Source organism: Ammodytes marinus (assembly GCF_949987685.1).
Source record: "Ammodytes marinus genome assembly, chromosome: 2".
Taxonomy (NCBI): Eukaryota; Metazoa; Chordata; class Actinopteri; order Uranoscopiformes; family Ammodytidae; genus Ammodytes; species Ammodytes marinus.
In genome coordinates this window covers 14,328,058-14,349,507 of record NC_137231.1, presented here as the reverse complement: position 1 = coordinate 14,349,507, position 21,450 = coordinate 14,328,058, and the positions used below count along the sequence as shown (strand labels likewise).

The 21,450-nt window shown below is 41.0% G+C and overlaps 1 protein-coding gene across 1 annotated transcript in view; it reads right to left on the bottom strand.

The window, feature by feature from the left end:
- Positions 1 to 8,767, bottom strand: part of adgrv1 (adhesion G protein-coupled receptor V1) — a gene marked incomplete at its 5' end in the record, with an annotated part of 99,592 nt that extends 90,825 nt beyond the window's left edge. Inside the window, 8 exons of the mRNA XM_080045759.1 lie at positions 1,161 to 1,431; positions 1,626 to 1,963; positions 2,091 to 2,321; positions 2,811 to 2,924; positions 3,432 to 3,536; positions 4,946 to 5,041; positions 7,802 to 7,951; positions 8,582 to 8,767. Of these exons, the coding sequence (XP_079901885.1) occupies positions 1,161 to 1,431; positions 1,626 to 1,963; positions 2,091 to 2,321; positions 2,811 to 2,924; positions 3,432 to 3,536; positions 4,946 to 5,041; positions 7,802 to 7,951; positions 8,582 to 8,767 (1,491 nt within the window). The remainder of the gene's footprint in view (positions 1 to 1,160; positions 1,432 to 1,625; positions 1,964 to 2,090; positions 2,322 to 2,810; positions 2,925 to 3,431; positions 3,537 to 4,945; positions 5,042 to 7,801; positions 7,952 to 8,581) is intronic.
- Between the last annotated feature and the right edge of the window lie 12,683 nt (positions 8,768 to 21,450).

The following is a 21,450-nucleotide window of genomic DNA, read 5'->3' as shown; positions in this document are numbered from 1 at the left end:
TTGAGGGAGTGAAAATAAGTACCTCACGGGTTCCTGTTAGTCAGTTAGTAATAATATGTTCATATTTACATAAAGTATAGTTTATTAGGTTTTGCCTGGGAAGAGGATGGGATTTGACATGTTTGACACAGCTGCACTTTCTATGAGGAAGCACCTCTGGGCAGTTTGCAGGCTCCTGTGCAGCAAGAGGAAGGATAGTTAGTATGCGAGGGGATAATAGCGATGAAGCCCAGATGAATCATTAATGTTGTTTTTGTGTTAGTGAGACTGTATCTTGGGCCATAAAAAGAAGACAGGAGAGGTGAGGAACAGAGAGAGGGTAGAAAACAAGTAATACTTAAAATAGTAAAAAAAAGGGCGCTGAGCTAACTTTGGAGAGGCATCCTCTTTAATTAACTGTGCTACGACTGCTACAGTACTTTCATGAGCATTTTAAATGAGGCTCATTCATCCATTCCGAGGAAACCTATACTTGTCTGATTTGCATTGCCTGGTACGTTCACAATAGTGGATTTACAGATCCACTATTGTGGATCTGTAACGTGTGTGATGCATCATTTGCGACGTTAAGGACAACTTACTCTCTTAACAAACTCTCTCTGCACAGATGGCAACAGCCCCTACTGTTTAACCTTTGTGTGTGTGTGTGTATGTGTCTGTTTGTGAGCGAACAAAGCAGAGAGTTTGCAAGCGTCTTTTTTCTTATTCCTTTACCGTAAGCAAGTCTTAGATCCGCCCTCTGCTTTCACACATGGCCAAGAGACTTTGGGCAAAGATGGAGGCCATAAAAATCAACACTGCACCCATGCGTTCCAAAAAAAACAACACACAGACACCACACACAGAGCGTGCCTGCTGTTTCCGCTTTGTTTTCATTCTGCCACATTAAAGGAACACCCAGGGAGCAAAGTGACACACTAAGGGGTCGACTTTTGTAGAATGTGCCAAGTTTGCCACTGTAACTTACAGTGGGTCACACACACAAAAACACTCCCACTCCTAACACATGCACAACATCTGGAGGACATGTTCCCTGACAAGTGCAGCCTTCTGTTTTTTTTCCCCCTCTCTTTCTTTTACAAAGCTATTGGAGCATGCTAGCAGCTATGAATGACTAAAAATCGAAAAATTGGCCTATCAAAGATCCCCTCTCAACTGACCTCCATGGGTTCGTCGACCTCTGCATCTCCAGTAACAGTATCTGGCAGCAGCTTGAGAAGAAATGCCTCTGCTTCTTCGGGTAGATCTTCTGCCACAATGTTTATTGGAATCACCGCGGTCACCTCACCGGCAGCGAATCTCACTGTCCCCGCAGCGGGTCTCAAATCATCCGACACTGGGGAGCGCTCACTGGAGTTTCTGCTTATGGACCAGTTGGCGGACACGGCACCAAAACTCCCTCCATTTCTGACAATAACGATGCCATCAAATCTAAAAATTATAAGAAGGAACAGACAAAGGATGGTTGAAGACACCACAATCTTGTTTTTCTTATTATTGTGCTGCCCCGCACATTGAGACAGCATACACATGGAAGCTTGTACATAATGTTACATGACCCATTCAATGAAACAAAACACATTAAGTAATCATCAAAGTTTTGAAAGAATTGGTAAGTGATCCACCTCTGTGTCAAGTCTTCATTGATGGTGATTGGCCGAATGACTGCACTGCTGCTGATTGACAGGACACCATGAGGCTTGTCATTGGGCTCGATGGTGACCAGCACCGCATTGGGTGATACCAGCACAGCGTCTCCTTTGATGGAGTCCTCCAGCAAGACCACATGGAAGGACTCTGCGATTTCTGGCTGGTCGTCGTCACTGATGCGGAACAGGAGGCTGGTCGTGTTAACAAACGGAGGAAACGTAATTGTTCCTACTCGCTGGAGGTCGAGGAAATCCACAGCCGGTGTGGCGCTGCCCGGGCCCTCCCCGCTGACCACCATGTAATCTACAGAGACCTAAAGACAGGACAGTCCACGAGGTTTATATACAGTACATTTGTCGTATGCTTATTTTTCTGCATCAATACATAATGTAACAGTCAAAAGTCTAGGTAAACAAACAAGTTGATTGTAAGACAGGAACCTCTGTGTCGACAGAGCCAACGAATGGCCCTTCCTCAGTCATCCGACCACGTGTCACATTGAGGGCAATGACGCCAGCTGACTCTGGTACTGCCACGATAGATTGGGAGAAGCGCAGTGGGCTGTCATTTCGCCGGATTCTCAGCTGGACACTGCTGGCGTTGGGCCTGAGGAGAGCCCCACCTGCCACACCCGTCAGCCTCACTGTAAACACCTCATCATCCTCCGGGATCTGACCCACAAAGAAAAAGGAAACATTCCAACACATTCCAAAACAGTTGTACATTTTATACGGCTGTTTAAGAAATATCTTGAGTATTTCTAAAACCTCTGTTTAAGAAATATCTTGAGTATTTCTAAAACCTCATTTGTCAACATTTGAAACACATTTTCCAAATATATCTGCCCTCTAACTAACGTTAACCAAGTCTAGCCGGATAGCTAAGTAGGTAACACCACTGACTTTGGTACTGAAATCAAGAATTTGACTCCCGATCAGGGCGGGGCAAGTCCAATTAGGGTCTTAATGCCAACTGCCTACATCGTGTTGTAAGTCACTACTCACTTTGGATAAATGCGTCTGCTAATTGATATGTAATGTGATGTACATAATCAAACTAACTGTCTAAAAAAGACAACAAGAAGATAACAGAGGGACGGATGGAGGGGCATATCGACACAAGCACATATTTATGAGCTTTAAATGATGTTTGTTTAATACCTGGTCATCCTGGATGAGGATACTGAACTGCACTGCAGCCTGTCCTACAGGGATGGTGATGTTCCCCCGGTCTGGACTGAGGTCCTCAATGGCAGGGTTGGGACCTCCAGAGATCTGAACAGGAGGAGTCACAGTGACATGCCAATGTACTCTATGTGGATTTTCATTTAACAATTGAATAACACTGTCACTTCTTCTTAAATACTATAAGCAGAGTGTCTTTGGTTCATTTGGTTTTATAGGTGAAACTCATATAATTAGAAAATGAATTGGAATTGAGGCAAGAGTTCATGCAAAAGGGGCCCAAACCAAGTACTGAGTAAATATGCATGATTATACTTTATAGAGGGCCGACATTTCTGTATTAAAAATCCCTTTTTTATTGATTTCATGTAATATTAAAATTTTCTGAGATTTTGAATTTGGGGTTTTCATAAATTGTAAGCCATAATAACCAAAATTATAACAAATATAGGCTTGAAATATCTCACTTTGGATGTAATGAGTCTATATAATATATTTGTTTGTCCTTTTAAGTTGAATAACTGAAATAAATGAACTTTTGCATGATATTCTAATTTTTCGATTTTCACCTATATGTACAGAACAGTGCCCTCTTACCTCAAAGTTCACAGTCACAGTCCCGTATGTTCCCTTTTCTCTTATAAGTGTGAGAGGCACATAATACCTCCTTCCTCTTGGCTCGTCGACTACGATCTCTTCAGTCTGAGACGGTGAGACAGACAAACAGAAACCAAACCACAATCAGGTCAGTTTCATCAGATCAACACATGTTCTCATTCTAAATGATAAGGAATTAAATTACAACAATAAACCGAAACACAGACTAAATTGTTATTTAAATGGGCCACTGAACAGGAAGTATGACAATCAAGGACAGCCAACATAACGTGTAACCAAAAGAACATCAATTTTGAAAGTACTGCTTTTTTAAAGATATTGTCCATTATATAGAGTATTGACAACAAATACCTAATGTGTTTACATTTTTGGGGGGATATTGTCCAGGCATTAGTTCCTCTGATAAAAGTTCATATTGATAAAGTATAGAAAATAAATTGCATTGAAAGAGACACAGACACATAGGAAAGTGATCGGAGCAGGAGCAGCAGTTGTATTCTGTTTTAGTTAATACTGTACATCTCATGCAGCATTGGAGTAATAAAGGCTTTTAATATCGCATATTTGTTGAAGTCCTAACTGTGGTCTTAAGATTTGGAAAATAAAATGTCCCTTTGTTTTCCTACATCATTAATGTTTAATTTGCTATAACCATGAAATTCAGGAAAATGCAAATGAAGAAGAAAATAAAACAAAGAAATGCTATACATGAATTAATTCACTAGCCTTACAAAAACACATCTCCCAAAGCCAGTAGGCCTTTATTGATTCTAAGCAAGGCAAATCATTATTCAGCATATGAGACCATCTGGGGGTAGTAGGTTCCTAATATACCACAGCTACCATGGAAACGCTGTAAACTTGAACTGATAAGTGAAACCAGGGAGTGTTTTAATTGCAACTGGAAAGCCACAACCACTAGATGGTCACTTCTCCCATAACCACACAGTACTGGCATTATTGAACCCACTCTCTGCAGCAGAGGGTACAAATTACTCCTCCCCAATCCTTTACTTTTTACTCCGTACTAACACCAGTTGACTCACAAATGCCAGTGCATGATTATGGTGTGGCCAGCAGCAGCTGGGGCAGGTTTCAGTAATGGACAAATTAATTCCTCTTACAGTATATAGCCTGCTTGTCCTAAGAACAAACCTGCTTTGAGTTTGGATTCAAGGGAAAATTATTCCATAGGCATCCTATAATCAAAATAATCTGAATTAAATTTTTAAAAAATTATTGCAGTTTTAGAAATTTGTCAAAGCTGCTTCTGTTTCGGCATTAAAAGTGTGTTCACATTTCAAACAGTAGTTACTGAATTTACTGAATTGTAAGCAACAGTTATAATGAAAGAGTTTTAACATTAACATTGCATTACCATGTGACTACCTGTGATTTTTAAACTGATGTAGACAGAATGAATTGCTGTGAGAAATGCAGAATTCAATGGACAAATGAAGACAAGATGCATGTGGATGACAGGGGTTTCTTACTGAGTTGAAGGCAATAATTCCAAAGGCATTGTCATTGGACAGGATGGTGATGGTTGCCTTGTTTGGTGTTCCCAGTGTCACACCGTTAGAGGAGCTCTGGAAAGCAGGAGGAATTTAAAAGGTTAGGTTAATCCAGGCCAAATAGAGAGTATGCACCTTAATACATCTTAACCTCCCCCAACCAACAGTGGTTCTCATGTTTAAAAAAACAGAACGCCAGCTTTATCCACTTCATTTCTGTGTCCCTACTGAGAGGCCCTGGTGAGAAGGCACAATGACAGGAAGTACTGGTCTCAGCCCGGCTGATTTGTCAGGTTGGCTCACAGCGGGATACCTCTTCAGGACTTCTGCTGTGCTCTTTGATTCAGCACTAAGACCTGACAAACTGAAAAATCTCAGCCAGCTTTAAAAAAAGAAGAAGAAAAAACAGATGACTTCCCAAGGATTGCACAACTAAAAGAACCATAACCTATGATCTGTGCAAGGAGGGCTTTCCCTTTTCCGAAACCTATTAAAGAGAAGGGCCACAGCCTTGTTATTTGGTGTAACTCTCCAAGGTTTCCATTAGTGAGTTTACCAGTGTTTTCACAAGCATCTCGTGGACCAACTCTACTGACAACCACCATGGGTGAGCTCAAGTGCACAAACTTCCACCAAAAACCCTTAGACATTTACAAACATCTTGACAAAGGCAAATTAGTTTATACATTCATTAGTAAGGTCTATGTGCATTCCTTCTAGAAAGAGATTATAACACCTCTGACATAGTATGAAAAAACAGAAACAGAAATCTCTACCCAAAAGCAATTTTAGAAAAAATTTCATTTGTACAGCCAAACACAGTCCAATTGTAAGACCTTAGCAAAACCACTGTTCCTGTGCATGTAGGCTTGTTAAGGAGGGAGCAAATAAAAAGCAAGAAGGTGCTTAGGCCTCTTGCATTCATCCCTCTATTCAACCATTGCTTTTCCCAGCTGTAACAGAGCTTTCTTTCGGCTGCTGAGCTCTTGTAGTGGTCAACTCGCAGACACAGAATCCACACGCTTTCACAAAGCCAAGCCACTGGCTGAGCCAGGAAGCCCCTAACACACATACGCACACATTCCCTCGTATGTGGCCAACTACAAAAACATACTCAGATATACAGTGATTAAATTATTGTTGCCTATTGTTGTCTGTGTATGCATGTATGCTAATTTGCACTGTGGGTGGTGAGCACCACCCTAATTTCGTTGTACTGTTTGCACAATGACAATAAAGACTGAATCTGAACTGAATCTGAATCTGATTCACCTCTCAAATTGGCTATTCAAAAGCAAGCTATGTTATACGCATGTAGCACCACATAAACCATGCCTCCCCCATTCTATATGCTGCGACCCCATGTGTGTTTCTAACTTCGGTTCCCACACAGTGCTGATAGGCTGCACCTGCTCTGGTCCGCAACAATTCTACACTTATTTCTATACAACAAGTCTTGTTCTGTCATACTCATTTATAACAAAGTAAGTACAATATTTTCTATTGAAATAGACTTTAAAGATTTAGCTGTCAGAAATGATAAATGTACCCGGATCAACCCTTTATTTCTCACTTGTGCTTGATCTATGACACCCCTTGTAGTGAAAAGTCATCCTCCAGACACCCAGTAAACTGATAGGTTAGCATTTGGCCAAATCTTTGTCCTCGCTGTCGTGTAAACAGAAGGGCTAAGTGGGCGTCATCTGCTCTTTCACTCTACTGGCAGGCTAAATATGGGCTTGCGCTACTGGATTTTAACCAGATGTCACAAAAATGCAGCGTCAAATTGAAAATGCTGTGAAAAGAGTCACTCTTGCTGATCACAGTTGTTGCTGTTTTGTAAATGTACATAGCTGACAAGCAGTGATTCACGAAGACCTTAGGCTCTTTAAGTGAGGGACAGGCAGATAGCAAGACCAGGCCCCCCTAGCTCATCAATCAAACTTGACAGCTAAATGCTACATGAAACCATGGAGATAGTCAATAGGTGTAAGGCATCCTGGGCTGTGATGGTAATTCCTTTGACAAGGATTTACAACGTACCCATTGAAAATTATTTTCAAAGTTTGAAACTAGTATAGTTGTCCTATACAGTAGATAGAACACTAAAAGCCCAATAACATGCCACAAATGCAAAAAGTTGTAAGTCATCTTTAATTTTCTGACTTACAATAACAGGAATAGAAAAGTGTATACGTTGCACCTTCTGCGATATATGGTGAGTTTGTTCATGTCAGCAAAAACTTTGTTAATGTTAGGAAAAAAAAAATCAAAAGCTTGAAAAGATATGAATGTGCTTGGTTGTGAATCCATTCATTCATTGTAATGGACTGTCCTTTCATCCGCAACAGTGTGTTAAATGCAATGGTGAACACACAACAGAAACAGAAACGACATCCACGGAACGGACATGCCCATCAAAGTCAATAGGGAAAGTGAATGAGAGGATAACTTTAATCTACTGTGTGGTGCGGTTGTGGCTGTCAAAGTTAGTTTCCTTTCACAAAGGTGTCTTTTAGTGGGGAACCTCAGAGACGCACACATCATGTGGCCCTACTCAGAGGCCAGCGCTGAACAAGTCCAATAGAGCAGACACATCAAAGACCGTGAAGTTGAGAGCCTCCCAGGGCTTACTGTGGCTGACGCCCCACACTCTATTGCTTAGTAGCTGGGGTTAGGGCTTAAGACGGTCAGGGGTGGAATTACAACACAGTGGGACCTTGTGGAAAGGAAGCTGAGAGCATCAAAGCAGAGAGAGAAGGGACAAATGCAACACACTAAAAAACTGCGAATATCACACACATAAACACACACACACACACAATGTGCATTTACCTGTACTGTAAGGTTAAAGGTAAATGTCTCATCCGCTTCAGGCAAGTCGTCATCTTTCACAGCAATGAAGATTGTCTTACTGGACTCAGTGGACAGCAGGAAAGCTGCAGCATTGATGGCTTCAAAGTCCCCTGTGTCCACTCCCTCCAGCTGGATGAAATACACAAACATACATTTGAGTGAAATGGAGGGAAACATTAAAGGCAAAAGAGAGACAGATGTCACACTGCATCAGAAATGAGTTCTAGACAATTAAGATAACTAATAAAATCATGTCTATGCTTCATTTTCATTTTCAGTCCTTTTCACCAGGAGAGCGCATATTTTTTTTATTCATGTCTCATTCTTTACTTTATAACTGGTGTACTTCCTTTAATACTAGTATGTTTTTTCTTGATCTTGACTTTCAAAATGCTTATCTATGCCGTTTCTTTTTGTGGATGGAAAGCCTGGTAATAGTTGATGTAGAAAATAAATAAGGTAAAGATATCAAGCCAACTCTACACTCTACTGCCTCAGCAGACCCCAACTGTGAGCAGCTGACACTAGCCCCCATGCGGAGGGACGTAAAGCCCCGAACCCCATACTGTGATTCCCGAGAAGGTTTCAGCAGACACACTGGGTCTGCAAACAAACGTGCCCACTGTCTAGGGTCACTAATTCTCTCCTTCAGCTGACATAAAGGCTTTGAGATATACAGATGGAATACATGATTTCACAGGTTTGATCAGTATGGATAGATAATGAGCCAATCAATGAGGAGCTTATTGCGTGTCCTACCAGAACCAAAGCCGTCACATTGACTGGGTCTCCCACTCTCTCCACCACCAGCCGCACCACAGCTGTGCTGCTCTCGTCCACAACAAAGTCGGTCTGGCCCAGGAACCGCAGCGTGGCAGACTCACACGCAGTGCCAGGGATGGACAGAGCCACAATCAACCCAGCTAGCAGAAGAACAGGGAGCATTCCTAGAAAAAAAGGGGGGAAGTAAAAGAGGAAATATTGGAAAAAGGTGCAGGAAAGATGGACATAAGGCACTTACTCAAAAGAAGCAGAAGCCAATGTGTTTTGAGGAGTTCTACAAATGAATACAGCTTAAGTTATTTCTTTGTTTATTCAGTGCATAAAATACATGAACTCTTAAAACAGATTTACTCGTTCAGAGATGTGTCCTATTATTCTAAAACACTGCAAAAATTCTGTGCGAAGAAAACTATATGAACCTACTCATCATCACCACCACTAAGAAAGGCAATTCACGTAACAGAAGATCCAAACCATAATTTTATTTAGAGACCACTTTGATACAGTATTATGATTAAAGATGAAGAGAATTCAGAGTGATGAGGACAACAGGGAAGCTTCTAAAACGAGAAACTCCAGTCATATTTACAAAGATATAGACACAACTCTTACCACAAACAATGAGTAAAATATTCACTTTATGTATGGTGGGCATGCTTTTTTCCCATATTCTTCATACTAATATATATCAGTTAGTGAAAAATATATAAAGTCAGCATTGATTTAAACTAATATGATCTACAGGCAGTATTGAGTGGCCAGATGTTCACACAGGACCTCACTTTTGAAAATGTGCAGCCAGGCTGGCTGGCAGGCTTGTTGGTCATTGTGGTCTAAAATGATTCATAACATTATGCCATAATTCCAACGGCTGTTGTCCTCATGTTGTCATAACTATGACAGCAGTTTGCTGCGTTTGTTCTTCTTGACCGCATCACTTTAACATGTCATGGCAGAATAAATGTGATCACTCAAGGTAATTTCACTTTTTCAGCAACAAGCTTCAGAGCCAACACCCTCATCTCTCTTTCTCTCTCTCTCTCTAATTATCTTTATTTGATCTCCTGCTTCCTCCAATCACTCTCACTTCTCAGTTAAATGTCTTCTACACCCCTCTACCCATCACTTCTGCTCTCTCTCTTTTGTCTGGTCCCCTCATCTGTCCTCTCCGCTCAGCTCTCTCACCCAGAATAATCCCCAAACTGGATGGAGACACTCAGACAGTTGTCATGGTTAACACAACAAAACAACACAGCACGACAAGTGGGGTGGAGCCAGCCGCTTCAAGCTCAATTGTGGCTACTCTGTCCTGTCTTCCCCCCTCCTCCCTGCTTGACTTTTACCCATCCCATTCATAATCTGCACCAACCGTATGAACACGTAAGGATTTTTCGAGAAAAAAAATGCTCTTAATTACAAGGTTGAAAAAGAACATCAGCAGCTACGGTGGATGAAGTCATACTGTTTGGTTCTTTTTTTTCTTTTCTCCATAAGCAGAAATCGTCTAGGAAAGTTGGACATTGAAAATTCACCCCGTTTTTCATATGTTCCATTACTGTTATATCAATCTAAATTATTCTCAGTATTGGTGGGTGTTTAAATAACTACCGTCCATCAATCATTTTGTCAGCTTAGAGAGTTGAAACAACGCACTTGTGTCAGCATCACAAGTTGTTGGTTGACGGATACAGTCAGACTCAATTACATGGCGGTTGGGGGGTGTAAAACAGAGAATGAGAGCATGTGAGGGAACTTGCGTGATGGATTTGATATCAAGGTGCACATTTGTGTGTGTGTGTGCGTGTGTGCGTGCGTGTGTGATATAAGTGCCATCAGTGGAGAGATTGCTGGGAAATCCATCAAAAAGGATTTGGAGCTGGTGAGTAGCAGGGCTGGACAGTGGGGAACAGAGGGAGAAGAGAGGTGAGTGTTTGGCTGGACAAAGAGGTTGGGGCCAGGAGTAAATCCTGTTATTTGCCTTACACTCCCCTCTCTCCTGGGGTTGGGGACTTCCGGCACCACTAACAGAGAGCTTGAATGAAAAGCTATAAACCCGCTCTGCTGCACCATCTCACTGGAACTGCCTCACACGGTATGAGTCTCTACACTAGTCCAGGCTACACTCTGATGCGTTATCGTGCACCTGAGGGTGTGTGCACAGCACTTTCAAAGCATCTGGACACCTCCTCATGTATATCCAATTGCCTGTCTAATTAAGTTATATTGCTCGATTAAGGCACCAAATGTCTGTTTTTGGTCAGGCAATGCCCTAGTCTGTCGCTTTCAATTTTCAGAACAGAAGATCTGACTTCCCACATACTTTTCTCTTCAGTAAATATTTGTGCCTCAAAACCTCACTTTCAAATGATTGCCTAAGATCACTTGGACCAATATATTTTGGATGGTAGCAAGCATCCAACCCTCTAACCTTCTAGCCCTCTACTCCAAAACAAGAGGGGTGGTCCACTGACCCTGATGCTGCACTTCATTCAAATGGCCCAATATAAAGCATATGCTGTGTGGATGTTGCAGGTCTGTTTTATACATGGCATGGAAGCGTTTGTGCTGGCATCATGTATTGTGCCAAAACTGACCCCAGGGGACCGAGGATCTGTCCGTCACAGCAAAAGACGGCATGGAGTGCCTGGCGCAGACCTCTGACATTGATAAGGCTGGGAGTCAGAGTTCATGTAGAGAGGTGCACAGAGAAAGAGGTTGCGTGCACACACGCAAAACCCGTTTGCATACATGGATGCATTTGCCAGAGCTGGCATAGTCAGCATATGCATCCAAAATGCAAGTTCTCAATGCCCTGAGAGACAGCTGGGTGACAGGCCAGGACACCGGAGAGCTACTAAATGCATGAAAACACAGTGTCTATCAAAAAATATGCTGGGCTAAAGGAACATAAAATGATGGCTGGGGCAAGGACTGGCACTTTAACAAAGCCACAGACAACACCACAACTAAAGAGACCTCATATTCAGAACATCCAAAATTGCTTTTATTGACTTATTGTGACTCTGACCTCAGCCAGCAGACTTTCCTTCTTGTATTGCATTACTTTAATTCTGGAACACACTGTATCAAATAAATCTATATTACCAACATGCATTACCTTTAATAATTCATCAAGCCCACATGAAAATTAAGATTTGGCCTCGAACAATCCTGACTCTTTCTTCACAGAAAACAATAGGTAGAAATTCCTAAGGATGTGGTTCACATCAGGTTATAATCTGTTAAACCTATACCATGAACCTGCTTACACCATAACCGTCCAGGACATAATACTTCCAGCTAACTTATTTCCTTCTTTCAATATGCAGAGCCATTTAAAATTGATGGTCCCGCTTACAAAAGCAGACTTTGTGCCTGCCAGGAAAGTTTCTTAGCGCTGGGCATTGAGCTACGAGAGGAGTGCCACTAAATCCACGCGTCTCAAGCCCAGATCAAAGCCGAAGTGGCAATGCAATGCATGGGCAGTATCCCTCCCGTATGCGCATGTAATCACTCTTCTCTATCATCTGATCTCTCTCTCTGTTGCACATCTTATCAACCCATCCTTCTTGGAGACAAAGTGTTTTTTTCTGTATCTCTGTGATGGATAGCTTATCACCAGACTCTCATTCCCAGTGGGCTCAAACGTGTTAAGCGCCATGACCAGTCACCGTGGTGTTAATATCAGAACTGGTCGGTGGTGGTTTGACCCTGTCACCTGTCAACCCATCTTGAAGCAGCCTGCCGGTGATCAAAGCCTGGTTCCTTACAAACATACACCTAATACAACCTAATCATAACATGAACCTTAAAACCAAGTTTAAACTCTCAAACAGCTCGTTAAAGAAGTGAAGACCGGGCAAAATATCCTCACATTCCAAAGATGTCCTCACTCCAATGGTTAATTGGTCCTCACAAAGACACCTCTACAAGTACACACACACACACACACTCACTCACTCACTCACTCACTCACTCACTCACACTCTCTCTCACTCACTCACTCACTGATCTATTGGATATCCCTGTCAGAGGTGCTGACGAGGTGTCCCGTTGCAGGGCTGCTCCTGGGGTCATTGCTCAGCAGCGATGCCTCTAGGGTTTCTCCTGACAGTGGCCTATGTGTCGTAATCTTCAGCATCAATTATTCACAAAGAGCCCAAGACTTTGCCGTCAGAGGATGATAGTAAGCGTGACAGTGCGGGATTCACTGTATAGAAAGTGCCATGTGTACCATGTTGTGAGTCAGGCGATTGGGCTGTTAACATAAGAAGTCAAAACAGGCTGTCAAAAAGGATGGCAGTGAGTTACTTAAAATTCTCCATTTTAACAAAAAAATTGTATTATATATTGCCCATTGCCCCATTCTTTGTCTTTTTAAGACTAAACCTGTCATCCCTTTTTGCCTCTTTCTGAGTACCAGCCTCTATAATCATAGTGAGAGACTGAGAATACTGGGTACTGGAAACTTTAAAGAGGAAAGCAATGCTCTTATTTCCTTTTTTGGTAGAGGGTGTGTGGGGTAACAGTCTGTAGAGTTTCAATCAAGGGCTTTCCCATGAGGCATCTCTGCCCTGAGGCTTCCCTGGTCCTGAGACGCCCTTGGTGAAGAGCTGGTGGTTAGATCTGGCAGTTACAGTCACATGGACGCACGTACACATGCAAACACACACACACACACACACACACACACACACACACACACACACACACACACACACACACAAACAGTGATCTTGAGTTGTCTGACACTGGGCGGCCTGCAGTGGGATCTCATTCATCAATGTTACAGCTCTGGTCGGTGATGTGGAGTCAGTCTGGCCACAAAAATAAAACTGCTCTGTCATTAACATCGACTACTATAACAGTGTGCCTGGAACATTTGTGAGTCTCCTCGGGACAAATTCACACACACACACACACACACACACACACACACACACACACACACACACTCACACAAAAAAAAAAACCACGCAAACAGACTGATAGTGACAGAGATAAACAAATAAGTAAACAGAGACTCTCACAGAGACAGACAATGTAGAAGGCAGAAAGGCATACAGAAAGAGGCGATAATAAGCCATCGCGTATATCAGTCTGTATTTATGTATAGTGGAAGAGCTATTAGACAATCTTTTGGGGATATAAAACATCGGAAAATGGAAGTGCCCTGTGGTCAGATCAGATGGCTTGGTTATTATTCCAGGGTCAGACAAAATATGAAAAATGCCTCATTTGAGCAAGCAGAGGCAGAGTTTGTGCAAAATGTATCGCAAACAAAAATGCTGTGTCATTTAATGCCAACATGTTTCTCTTTTATAGAGTGGCAGCTGTATTAGTTCATTTTGTATTTATAAGTCTCAGACTATGTTTTTGGCCCTGGACCATGGTGCCTCCTCTGCGCTGTTTATTGGATTGTTTTCTGTTTGAATTGCACTCCACGCTAAGCGATGCCACCAGCCCAATGTGTGTCGGGCCCTACCTCAGAAACCACCCACCGTCCGTTCTCAGTTTGGCGTAGCCGCGGCTGCCATACCCCGTCAACTCACAAGCCCATAATTGCACTTCACATGTAGTTTCTCCCTCTGGTATTTTTAGATTGCTGAATGTTCTCGCCGTACGGGGACGTTGGGGAGAAGAAATTAAGAAACTTAATAAGCGAGTACAGCTAAAACATACATCATTAAATCGGACAAAAACTCTGTGTTACTCACTGGGCTTATTTTGGAGGGCACTAGCCAAAAAGAGAATTTTATTTATTTTGAGGAGAAAAACAGAAAACCTACCATTAGCCCAACAAACTTGGGGGCAAAACACTTTTTGGTATTGAGGATGGCTATGTGTTGATAAGCAGACAAATTATGCCATTCCAAGGGGAGCTAGAAAACACTTGAATGACTAGCTCTCTAAAGAACAAAAATGCATGAGGTCAGCCCTCCAGCTATTGTCAGACGATACTTTTCAACTAGGCATTTCTCCTTCAGGGGCAAGAGGCTGCCAATCAAGTGTGCATTTTACTGTGAAAAAAGAAACAGCGAGAGGGAGAGTTTTCCCGAGGTATTGTCCACACGGCCGTGGTCGGCTGCTCTTAAGTTAAGCCAATGGCATCTCGCATCTCTAAGTAAAACCAAGAGGTTTTTTTCTTCCTCTTTGAAAATAGTGGGAAGGAAGGAATATAGAAAAAGGAGAGTGCTTCCAATTGAGTAGGAACCGGTGCGTGAACAATTCGGAGCGTTTTCCAGTTTGAGCATTGGCTGACTGATTAGCCCGTATGACACAGGGATGGAGGCAAACAGAGAAGCACTTTCAGGGGATTAAACAAGGTTGTGCTCTCCACAGCCTCGCAGACCAAAGGGCCAAATTAGAATGGGTATTACTTCATACCATGTAACTGGTTGGGCCCGCATGAAATACTAATTACATTTCGAAAAGAGTTCCCAAAACAGAGAGGCAACCCAGAACGGCGGTGTATTTTCATTGGAGAAGAAGCAGGAGTTTACGATTCACTGACCAGCACACAGTTTTTTTAAGGAGCTGGCTTTTGTTGCTGCTCCTTTTTTTGTTTTGTGTGCATTTTATAAAAAAAATGCCATACTTCTCTATTCTACTGTCCCGGCCACTTTTTGGCACGCTGGCCTCCTCTCCAACAGAATCCAAACCATCCCATTCAGACTGCCTGCTTTTCTCTCGGCTCTACTCTATCACTCCTAAACAAGGACAAGTTCAGCACACACATCCTCCTCAGTACAGTAGATGTGGGAGAGCCCCTTTTCTGGCCTATGCAGCCTTGGGAAACTAAGGGCCAGATGGCTGGATTGAGGTGGAAACATTTCCCTGGACAAGTGTGATCAACAGATCCTGTTTGATAATACAGAACAGTTGTACGAACAGTTTTTTTGAGGTGCTACTCATTCCTTTAATCTATTTTACAATCAGGCCTGTTTGTCTGATCCAGAATCAGATTCAGGACAGACTGTGAGAGGGCCATTACAGGTGCAATTTGTAAGAGGACATAACATACGGTGCATACGGAAAATATTCACTGCGCTTCACTTTTTCCACATTTCGTTATGTTACAGCATGGAATGACGCTTGATTAAATGTATTTATTTTCCTCCAAGTCTACATATAATACCCCATAATGAAAACTTTAAAAAAGTTTGTTTGAGGTTTTTACAATTGTATTAAAAAAAACAGAAGAAATCGAAAACAAAGTATTCACAGCCTTTGCGATCGAGCTCAAAATTGAGCTCAGGTCCATTCCGTTTCCACTGATCATCCTTGAGATGTTCGACAGTTTATTTGGATTACACCTGTGATACATTCAGTTGTATGGACATGATTTGGAAAGGAACATACCTGTCTATATAAGGTCCCACAGCTAACATGTCAGACCACAAAACAAGCATGCAGTTGAAGGAATTGTCTGTAGACCTCAGAGACAGGATTTTCTCGAGGCACAGATCTGGGGAAGGGTACAGAAAAATGTCTGCTGCCTTAAAGGTCCCAATGAGCATAGTGGCCTGCATCCGTAAATGGAAGAAGTTTGGAACCACCAGGACTTCCTAGAGCTGGCCGTTCCTCTAAACTGAGTGATCGGGGGAGAAGGGCTTTAGTTAGGGAGTCGGCCAATAACCCGATGGTCACTCTGACAAAGCTCCAGGGTTCCTCTGTGGAGAGAGGAGATCCTTCCAGAAGGACGACCATCGCTACAGCCTTCCACCAATCAGGCCTGTATGGTAGAGTGGCCAGACGGAAGCCCCAGCCTGCCTGGAGTTTGCCAAAAGGCACCTGAAAGACTCAGGTCATGATAAACAAAATGTTCTGGTCTGATGAGACAAAGATCAAACTCTTTGGCGTGAATGCCAAGCGTTATGTTTGGAGGAAACCAGGCCCGCTCATCACTTGGCCAATACTATCCCTACAGTGAAACATGGTGGTGGCAGCATCATGCTGTGGGGATGTTCTTCAGCGGCAGGAATTGGGAGACTAGTCAGGATTGAGGGAAAGATGAATGCAGCAATGTACAGAGACATCCTGGAAGAAAACCTGCTCCAGAGCGCTCTTGACCTCAGAGTGGGGCGACGGTTCATCTTTCAACAGGACAACGACCCATAGCACACAGCCAAGATATTGAAGTAAAGGCTTCAGGACAACTCTGTGAAGGTCCTAGAGTGGCCCAGCCAGAGCCCAGACTTGAATACCATTGAACATCTCTGGAGGGATCTGAAAATGGCTGTGTTCCTACGCTCCCCATCCAACCTGATAGAGCTTGAGAGGTTCTGTAAAGAGGAATGGGCAAAACTGGCCAAAGATAGACCTGTGTGCCAAGCTTGTGGCTTAATATTCCAAAAGATTTGGGGACATAATTGCTGCCAAGGTGCCACAACAAAGTATTGATCAAAGGCTGTGAATACTATAATATATTTTCATTTTTTATTTTTAATAAATTTGCAAAAATCTCAAACAAACTTTTTTGAACATGAAGTGTGACCCACTCAACCTTACCACTCAACCTAACCTGTCTAAATTAGTACAGGACGGGGGGAGGGGGGTACTGTGCATGGGATGTTTTCAACGTGCATGGAATGTGTTCAACGTGCCATCCCCCCAAAAATCGAAGGGGGACCCATGTTGGGGGTCCATGTATTTAAAAGCACAGGATCAGTGAAGTGAACAAAAGACTGTGTTTATTCATCAAGTAATATAAGGCAGTTAATTGCTTATGCGTAGGGATCATTAGTTGTTATTGATCAAACAAAACTCCTTTTAGCAGACCTAACATAATTTGTAGAGTCTAGCCAAACTAATGTGAAGCAGAGGCCAGAGGAAAGAGCCTTCCTACCTTCTTGTGCTTTTTTACTAGATTTTGACATCTGAGAACACCCTTTTGGTAACGCTTTATATTAAGGTTCTTGTTATAAGCCTTAGTTAATAGGTAATAAGGACCTTATAAGATGCTTATTAACATTATAAGATGCTTATTAACATCAGTTTGTGTTAATAAGAATATATTTAAGTGTTAATAATAACACAATAAACATGTTTACTGTGTGATTATAAGACTTTTATAAGCACTTATAAGAATCTTCTTAACTATTTATTGATTGCTTAATAGCATTAATAAAAGCCCTATGAGTTTCTGATAGCTGTTAATAAAAGCATTACAAATCCATCTATTGAGTCTTACTAACTTACCTATTATGTCATAGTTAAACCTTTACTAAGGATTGTTTGTTGCTTTATGAAGGTGAACACACCTTTATTATTTGTTTATTAGCAGTTAACTATGTTCTAAGAACGATGCTTATTAAGGTTAATAAGTCCTTTATTAAACAGGTAATAATGCATTTCTATGCTCTAAGAACAATGCTTATTAAGTCCAATAAGTTCTTTATTAAACAGGTAATAATGCATTTTGAAGGTACCTGATCTAAAGCGAGAACAATGCTTATTAAGTCCAATAAGTCCTTTATTAAACAGGTAATAATGCATTTTGAAGGTACCTGATCTAAAGCGAGAACAATGCTTATTAAGTCCAATAAGTCCTTTATTAAACAGGTAATAATGCATTTTGAAGGTACCTGATCTAAAGCGAGAACAATGCTTATTAAGGTTAATACGTCCTTTATTAAACAGGTAATAATGCATTTTGAAGGTACTGGATCTAAAGCGAGAACAATGCTTATTAAGGTTAATAAGTCCTTTATTAAACAGGTAATAATGCATTTTGAAGGTACTGGATCTAAAGCGAGAACAATGCTTATTAAGGTTAATAAATCCTTTAATATACACTTTTTAACAGTTAATAAGTACTATATCTTGTCAAGGTGGATACAATGTGAATTAAAAAAACTACATGTAAATACAATGATACAGAGGTGAAGCACAAAAACTTACTTTTAAAGAAAAAAAAACACTTAACAACTGTGCAATTGTAAACATGTTTGTTTGTTTCCCAGAACTTTCATGAACAACATTTTACTAAATGTAAAAAAATAAATACCTTTGTAAAATAAAAATGCTGCCTGACATCAATTCAAGTGTCCAATGATTAAGACTATTAATTTAAAATATTAAATGAATAAGAACAACAAAACAATTAAACGAGTAGAGCAAAAAAAAACTTTCATCAAACAATATTAAAAAAAAACTCTGTTGTAGGTAAAACAATATAAAACGACGTGGGGTTGTATGAGTTGCTTCTGCATATTGAATCTGTAACCTTATGGAGATGGCAATCCTCACTATAAGAATTTGGGCGAAACGTTGCTGTATCAGAAGTCAGCATTATACTGTTGCAGATAGGACAAGCAGAAAACCACATACAACTAATAGATGCTAACCCAGTGGTTCTCAAACTTTTTTTGTCATTCCCCACTTTGGAGGTGGGAATATTTTCAAGTCCCACCGTTCCCCGATTGTGTCAACAAAATAGTAAGAAAATTGGTCAGGCTTAAATGTTTAAAATGTATTGAAATAAAATCAAGTAATACAATTCAAAAATAGATCATTTTATATACAGTATGTGGTAAAAAAAAAAAAAAAGCCTTCTTCTGCTGGCCCCCTCTGCAACAGTACAATGCTGACTTCTGCTATACTTCCTCTTCCTCTTCCCATCGTCTGAGGAGGGGTCAGAGGAGTCAGAAGACAACGGACTTGACTCTGAGTCGGGCTTTTCCTTAGCCTCAGGGGAAGGTTGAGTCAGGCTGGTCTTTCTTGTTACTGTATAAAGACAACACAAAGAAACATTGATCACAATTAGACAGATAGCAGACAGGTTACACTAAGCATTTAAGCCATTTGGACATGGAATCTGCAAAAAGGGGTGCAGTATCAAAGTAAATATAGTCTGTAATGGTGAAAATTGTTCGAAAAAAGTAAATATTTTCTTTCATTCAGATAGTTGTCCCTTCAAGAAATAATTCTCTCTCCGTTGTCAGGTCTTTTATTTTTACATCCTGGCATTCTAATTTAAACCTGGCCAGCTCATGTTTATATTTCTGTAGACCCAGTTTGGCAGTTGGGACAATTTGGGCAGCATCTGGGTCAGCACATAAATAACCATTTAGCATTACTTAGCCCCTTCCTGACAAGCTAGCATGACACAACTGTTAATAGATAGTTTGGTTGCAGTTTTTATGATAGTGTAAGCTAAACGTTAGCTCAAAAAGGAAGCTCACCAAAGCTTCTGAAAGAAAGTAATGTAAGCTAGGCAAACAACTAGCAAGCTAGAACCAGCTAACGTTACTATAACATTACATTCTTAAACTTACCAGAAGAGTCATCCTCCAGTTCGGACCTCACCCTCTTATTTTTCAGAGACCTGGTTTGGGGTGCTGACCGTGCTGACGACTCCGACATGTTCTCCTTACTTTCGTGAAACACTTTGTCAAGCATGGCCGTCAAGCTGGCGTCAAGCCATCAGCGACTTGCATACACGGAACTTCCGGTTTTACAACTACCTTCAAAATAAAAGCCCTTTAAGGATCTGATTTGAGCCAACCGATCATACGAGTCATATTCATCATAGATTGTGAAAAATATACTAAGTTCTCGGGGCATCTAATTTTAACACTCACTCAACATGTGTGCGCACACATAGAGGTGAAATAATCACTTCAGAGCAAAAACAAATATATTATGCACTCATTATGCTACATGCCAAAAGACAACATTTTGGAAAGAGGGATGAAAATCAGTGACTTTAGCCTACTAAGATATGGCGCTGCAAACCAAACTCAGAAAACTTATTTTTGAAGGTACTTCAATAAGAAAAACATTGAAGCTAATCAAATACCTTCACCGCTCTAACATTGTATTTGCATGTCGTTTTTCTAATTCTCATTGTATCCTCCTTGACAAGATATAGTACTTATTAACTGTTAAAAAGTGTTTAATAAAGGACTTATTAACCTTAATAAGCATTGTTCATAGAGCATAGTTAACTGCTATTAATTGATTAATAAAGATGTGTTTACCTTCATAAAGCAACAAACAATGCTTAGTAAAGGTTTAACAATGACATAATAGGCAATTTAGTAAGACTCAATAAATAGGTTTGTAACGCTTTTATTAACAGCTATCAGAAACTCATAAGACTTTTATTAATGATATTAAGCAATCAATAAATAGTTAAGAAGTGTCTTATACGTGCTTATAAAAGTCTTATAATCACACTGTCAACAGGTTTATTATGTTATTATTAACACTTATATATAGTCTTATTAACACAAATTAATGTTAATAAGCATCTAATAAGGTCCTTATTACCTATTTACTAAGGCTTATAACAAGAACCTTAATATAAAGCGTTACCCATCCTTTTTTTCTCAAAATAAAGTGAAGCGTAAAATAATGTAGGATGTTGCTCTACGAGCTTCGTGTCCTGACTTTCCATGTAGCTATATGAATTTCAATTTAACTAGTTTTAAACGAAACTATCAAGAATGTGGTGGATCTATTACAAAAATATAAGAGACTGTTAATGATTAATTTAAATGTTTGTGGTGGAGGAGTGTTATCTTGTGATTACTGTCAGACCTCATAGAGGAATTGGTCATGCATTAAACTCAGCACAGCGGGCTCTGAGGCAGACCTACGTGAGGCCGCCCGGCTTTACTAACATCACAAGAGGTCAGGGTTCAAGTTTTAATACTCCAATGGAGATGCTGTGTGTAGCTGTAGGAGGGCTCCCTGTCGGGCATTCAGAGCACAATATTTAACAATAAGTGTGTGCATGTGTGTGTGCGTGTGCACTGTGCATGCATGTGTGTGAGAGTGTGATTATGAGAGTTGACAATGGGGTCATGGTGGAGGGTTTTTCTGCAGCGACTGTACTA